The sequence below is a fragment of the Pteropus vampyrus genome, unplaced genomic scaffold, assembly GCF_000151845.1.
Source record: "Pteropus vampyrus isolate Shadow unplaced genomic scaffold, Pvam_2.0 Scaffold60, whole genome shotgun sequence".
In the NCBI taxonomy this organism is placed as follows: Eukaryota; Metazoa; Chordata; class Mammalia; order Chiroptera; family Pteropodidae; genus Pteropus; species Pteropus vampyrus.
This window is the reverse complement of record NW_011888841.1, coordinates 1,346,090-1,352,435: the sequence shown is the minus strand read 5'-3', so window position 1 is coordinate 1,352,435 and position 6,346 is coordinate 1,346,090. Positions and strand designations below refer to the sequence as shown.

The window sequence follows — 6,346 nt, the reverse complement described above, 5'->3', positions numbered from 1 at the left end:
CATAAAAGACCAATAATGGAGCAAAATTTTAATGCAACCTTAATCTTAGGGCTCCAGCTGGAAAGAGAAGGGTGGAGAACCCCTTGCCCCATCCTACGGACATTTTTCGTGCCAGAAAACTTATTTGATATCTGCCTCTTTCCTTTAGGGACTGAGGCCCTCATACTACCCTAACTCCGCCTCCCCAAGACTCCCACCCTAGCGTAGCCTCTGACCCAAAACCATCCCTCCACCCCCATCTCACCCTATTTACTCAGATGGCCTCCACTACGTGTCAGGAGGGGGCAGCAAGAGGGACTGACCGTCTCGTGGGCACTTGTGAAAAGAAGGTGTCCCCTACCACCATAAGTTCCACCTAGCCAATGCTGAGTCAGTAGAGAGAAGAAAAATGGTATATTTCAAATTGGGAGCATCTACATTAAAGAAAGGCCACCTGCGAGGGTCCCTCTGATAAGGCGTGCCTTCTCCCAGAGTTCTTCTCTCCACGTCTGACTCTCGAAAGGGCCCAAAGACCCTAGCGGGGAACAGGAGGCGACATTTATAAACCACATTTATAAACCGAGACTTGCAACTGCTCTCCTTCTGATCCACACTCTCCATTCGCATGTCTTGTTTCTGTGGATTGTCCCTTCCCAAGGGCCTGAAAGACGTGCCAGGCTGATAACCCGGCGATGATGGAAATAATCGAAGGAACAATGGTGGGCGTCTTCCTCGTATCTCGCCTTATTTAATCTCCTCCACGACTCTCTGAGGTGAGAACCACTACCTCCACGGTACAGAGCAGACACCTGAGGCCCAGACGAGCTATGGAACACACCCGAGGTCACAGAGCTGGTAACTGGCAGAATTGGGATATACACCCAGGTATGTCTTAATCTTAGGGCTCCAGCTGGAAAGAGAAGGGTGGAGAACCCCTTGCCCCATCCTGTGGACATTTTTCGTGCCAGAAAATTTATTTGATATCTGCCTCTTTCCTTTAGGGACTGAGGCCCTCATACTACCCTAACTCCGCCTCCCCAAGGCTCCCACCCTAGCGTAGCCTCTGACCCAAAACCATCCCTCCACCCCCATCTCACCCTATTTACTCAATGGCCTCCACTACGTGTCAGGAGGGGGCAGCAAGAGGGACTGCCCGTCTCGTGGGCACTTGTGAAAAGAAGGTGTCCCCTACCACCATAAATTCCACCTAGCCAATGCTGAGTCAGTAGAGAGAAGAAAAATGGTATATTTCAAATTGGGAGCATCTACATTAAAGGAAGGCCACCTGCGAGGGTCCCTCTGATAAGGCGTGCCTTCTCCCAGAGTTCTTCTCTCCACGTCTGACCCTCGAAAGGGCCCAAAGACCCTAGCGGGGAACAGGAGGCGACATTTATAAACCGGGACTTGCAACTGCTCTCCTTCTGATCCACACTCTCCATTCGCATATCTTGTTTCTGTGGATTGTCCCTTCCCAAGGGCCCGAAAGACGTGCCAGGCTGATAACCCGGCGATGATGGAAATAATCGAAGGAACAGTGGTGGGCGTCTTCTTCCTCGTATCTCGCCTTATTTAATCTCCTCCACGACTCTCTGAGGTGAGAACCACTACCTCCACGGTACAGAGCAGACACCTGAGGCCCAGACGAGCTATGGAACACACCCGAGGTCACAGAGCTGGTAACTGGCAGAACTGGGATATACGCCCAGGTATGTCTTGGCTCCTTGCCTGAGTTTCCCAGAGGTCCTGGGTGGAGGAGTAACTGGGGGGTGAAGGGAAGGACGTGATTCACGAGGGGTCTTACCAGGAAGCAGCTGACATCTATGAGCAGGACGGTGGGGATGCCACCGAAGGTGACCCCCTGGAGCACGGTGCTGTTTTTGGCTGAGTTGTAGCAGTAGGAGTCATTGCGCTGGCCCCCAATGCCCAGTCGATCCCGGACGGACATCGCCTTGGACTGCCACAGCTCCAGGAACGGGGGGTCAGTCATCGTGCCTGTCCTCCCTGGAGAACAGGACCAGGCAGATGGTCAGGCCTCAAACGCTCCTGTCGTTTCCCCAGCCAGCGCCAGCAGAGCCAAGGCGGTGTCTTCTCCAGGGGCTGGTGGGGCACAGGGAGCCAGCATCGAGGGATCGGGGAGAGGCGGACACCGGGCCCGGCGTGCCTGGCAGTGTCTACAGAGAATAGCTCCATTGTGGGAACCATCCCAAGAGTCAGATGAATGGGGCGGATGGCTCGTCCAGGACACAGCTAGCAGCCTTCCCGGAGCTGGGGGGAGCAGGAACAAAGCGGGGGACAGGAGCTGCTGCAGCTGCCAGCCTAAGAGGTGCGCGAGGGCCTCCGGCCTCCAGGACAGCCACTGGGAAGGTAACTCCCACGGGGGCCACTGGGAGGGCTAGAGCACAGGCAGGGAGGGAGCGAAGGGGAAACAATAAGGAGGAAAGGACAGCCCCGTCTGCAACACCTGCTGATCCACGGGAGCCACAGACGAGCCTCCGCTCCCTGTGTCACGGATGAAACACATGGGCCATCGATACCCTTGGAGACTGAGGCTCAGACGCTCAATCACCTGCCCCAAGATTAAGAAGCCGCTCAAGGCAGAATCAGGTCTCAGACCCAGACAGACTCCCGTCCGGACGCCAGTTCTCTTTCTACTGGGCCACGCCCCCTCTCCAACCAGCTGACAAATGCGAGTTAGTTCCGTGAGAGACAAAGGTCCGGGAAGGGTCACCAGAGCAGAGAGAAGTGGGAACGGAAAAGACAGAGCAGGCAGAGGGGGGACCCCGGGCGAGCAGTGGGAGGGAGCCTCAGGCCCTCCTCTCCTGAGTCACCCACCGTGTGTCCCCAGCTCCACCCGCTGACCCCGGCACCCTGGGTACCTTTGGTGTGAATGGAAAGCCCGGCATGTCTAAAGCAAGCATGGCTCCAGGCTGGACGCCGACCTTTCCTTCCCTGGCTCGTGGGACCCTCAGGGAAGCTAATAGAAACCTCCAGTGTTCGTCACCCAACACCGAAGGCCCCAGAGCGAGTGCCCAAGTTCTGGCCTGCTTTTCACACTGTCTGTGGCTGCAGAGTCAGGAGAAATGCCCAGCTCTCCTTTCTCAGGCTCCCATCTCCCCAAATCAGGTTAAACCAGATTCCCAGAGGACTTCAGGTCTTTCCACCTTCTACAGGGATAAAAATTTCGGGAACAGGAAGAAAAGGTCCAGAGAGCCCAAACAGAAGTTCAGGCTCCCTAGTAATGCTGGTGGTGTGTGTGCTGGGTGTATGCAGGGGTCGGGGTGGGGGTGGGGGGGTTGATCACCAATTCTGACCCCTGGGACTGCTGGGCTGGGGTTAACCGCACGCACACACGACAGGAAGCGCTGGGGGGTTGGGGCGGGGGCAGGTCCAAGGCCTGGGAGAATTCCCCAGAAGGCCGAGTCACTTTCTCACTCTGTGAGACTTGGCAAGAGCTGGAGGGTATGGTGCCAGAGCCACGGAGTTGGTGGCTCTAAACAGATTCACAAAAGCTACCTCCAGGAGACAGATGGTCCTGGCTTCCCTCCTTTGAACCCCACCCAGTGCCACCACCCCAACAGAACACCCCAGCCAGATGGACGCTGGGAGGCTGACACCTGCCCGTCCCCCTGTGCCCACACTTACCAGATGCCAAGGGGAGGCAGGACTGTGGACAGAGTCCCCTGGAGAAGTCCTCAGTTGGAGCTGGCTCCGGCAAAAGCAGTGGCTGCCCCGGCCACCTCCCAAGCTGCCTCGGGCCCGCCACTCATTTCCTGCAGCCCTTCCTGACCACAGGGTTGGCACCAGCCTTACGGACTTCCCTGAAGGAACATAGATGGCCAGTCATGTGGGAGCTGCCTCTTCCAGTTCAGGGGTTCCAGCCCGAGAGCCTTCATCACGCTCCCCACGCACTCACACCTGTCCCAATATCTCTGAACGTGAACGCAAATGTGGAACCTTTGGTTCCTCCGGGGACACCCTCTTGGCCTGTCCCTCACCCCCAACTCCCAGAACTGGTTCTGGGCCCACGCTCCTCTGGGCCACCCTGCTCCTCCCTCCTCACCCAGCGGGGCTCCGGCCTCTCCCCTCTCCTCCACTGGCTCGAGGCCCTGCTGGAGCCAGGCAGTGCCCCGCCACCCAAGCACTAGAGGCTGTGGGTTCAAGGCAAAACTGAGTAGGGCCTCCGATGGGCCCCAACGGCCCCCAAGGGCTAAAATCAGGAAAAAGGAACACGGCAGAAAGAAGCAAGGACGGCTTGAAAAGCGAAGTGGAAAGGAGACAACATCCCCATCAAATGCTCACAGAAGGAACATTGTCCCTGGAAGCGGGGGGCTGCCGCGGGCGGCGCTGGGGGCAGGACGATTCTCGGCAACGCTGCTCTGTGCCAAGCTTCCGTGGAGCCGAGGCCCCACGGGAGGAAAGCACCCACGGCTCCTCTTCCCCCTCAGTGCCAGTCATGCCTCTAAGTCTCTTTCCTCTTGCTAAACAGGATCCCTTGGGTGGTTTTACAAAGTCTGATGAGAAGAACTCAGTGAGGTCAGCCAGCAAATACCACCAGCCTGTGATGCAGCCTGTCCCATCGGCCCCCTCCAGGTAAGACGCCCAGGTGAGGACACAGCTTTGGGGGCGCTCAGTCTCTAACAGACTTCAGCTCAGCTGTAGCCTGTCCTGCCCATTACACACCTAAAAATCCAGATTCTGTTGAAACATCACGGTTCCTCCAAGGCCAGCCCCTCTGCCTCTTCCAGAACAGGTTCCGAGGGGGCAGCCCTGCCAGGTGGAGGAAGAGAGGCAAGGGAAGGGAGGGGACTCAGGTGGCACTGATCAGGAGGGACCTGGCTCGGTAGGTGACAGACTGACAGTTCTGGGCAGGGGCCAAACAAGCAAGTGGGCCCTGCGGTCACAGGAGCCCGGCCTGGCCGGTATCTTTGCAATATTCGATCATCCTATATTTGCTAGAAACATACGTGCAAATGCCTAGCACTCATCCATGCCTAGCCAGGGCCCTGAGCATGGGAGAGCCAAAGAAGTCAGGTGAGCAGTAGGTGACTCAGGCCTCCAACTCAAGGTTCAGCCTATGTGCACCCCAGAGTCTGCTTGAGGCCATTGGGATAGACAGCTGAATCCAACAGCTGGTCTCAACTTGCCAAAGAAGTCAAGCAGCAATGCTAAACCACTGCCCACCTGAGCTGGCAGCAAGGACTTGACCCCTGCAGCACACCTCACGATCCCTATGCCTCCCTTCTAGAAATGCCAGCAGAATGCCACCGGATGTGTGTGAGAGCTCTGCTGGTTCTCACAAGAAGGCAGCGTACAAATTCCGGGTATTTTTAACATCACCAAATCTCCCAATTTTGTTACGATAGCAGGACTACAAGCAACCCCTGTCCTTCTGCCACAAGAACTGACTCTGATCATCTAGACGCAGAAGGTTCCGAAGTAAACACGACCTTCTTAAAGCGCCACCAAACAGGACCCAGGAACCTGGACGACCGTTTACCTCAGCACACGTCAGCCCTGGAAATGGCACAGCCTCTGGCTGTGATGGGAGGCAGCCTGCCCCGCAGTTACCTGAGCAGGCTCTGGAGTTAGGGTCCAGGCATCGTGTCGCTTAGACAAGTGGCTTAACCACTCTGTGCCTTGGCTTCCTTCTCCATAAAGTGGGGACGCTGACATTTCTCTTACAGGGCTGTTGGGAGACACAGACCTAAAACAGTACCCACCAAGCACTTAGCCCAAGGACCCGACCGAGTGAATACTCGGAAGCCGTTAGCTTTTATTTTAAGTCACCCTTCAGCTGACGGGAAACCCAAGGGCAAGACTCCACCTGATGTTTTCCCTATTACAGCCCAACGAACAGCCAAGAGAGACCTTTGTCCTCACACTAAACAAGCGGGAAATTGTATGAGGGGAAAAGGCAGCCTCTGCTTCTGTTCACATTCACCTCAAGGCAGAAGCTGACTCGAGGACTCCACAGGTGTCAGGAGGGAAGAGAAAGACAAGGGGACACGCAGAGGACAAGGGAGGGACAATGGGCGCTTTCTGCAGTCAGGACGACCTGGAGTCTTTCCTCACCCCCAGTGGGTGTCTACAACCCTCAGGAGCCAGGCCCTGGGACGTCCAGGACTCCCCCACTGCCCTCTGCGCCCACCACCCACCAGGCCTGGGACTGGCTTAACTTCAAACCCTCAGCACTGCGGGGGCTGGGACACAGCCACACGACTGCTGGGTGGATGGAAGCTCCGAGGTCTTCGGTCGGCCACGCTATGGTTTTCTTTCCTCAAGGACCCCACCTGGGCCGAAAGATGGAGGCCACCCCAGGGTCTCAGGTAGCCAGTCTTATCAGGTATTGGTCCCTCAATGGTTTTGG

At 56.7% G+C, this 6,346-nt stretch overlaps 1 protein-coding gene across 1 annotated transcript in view; it reads right to left on the bottom strand.

Moving 5' to 3' along the window:
• TMEM63A (transmembrane protein 63A) overlaps positions 1-3,828 on the bottom strand; it is a 29,756-nt gene extending 25,928 nt beyond the window's left edge. The window contains exons 1-2 of the mRNA XM_023531030.1: positions 3,622-3,828; positions 1,472-1,980 (exon numbers count right to left, since the gene is read on the bottom strand). Coding sequence (XP_023386798.1) covers positions 1,472-1,966 — 495 coding nt within the window. The 5' untranslated portion in view covers positions 1,967-1,980; positions 3,622-3,828. The remainder of the gene's footprint in view (positions 1-1,471; positions 1,981-3,621) is intronic.
• Between the last annotated feature and the right edge of the window lie 2,518 nt (positions 3,829-6,346).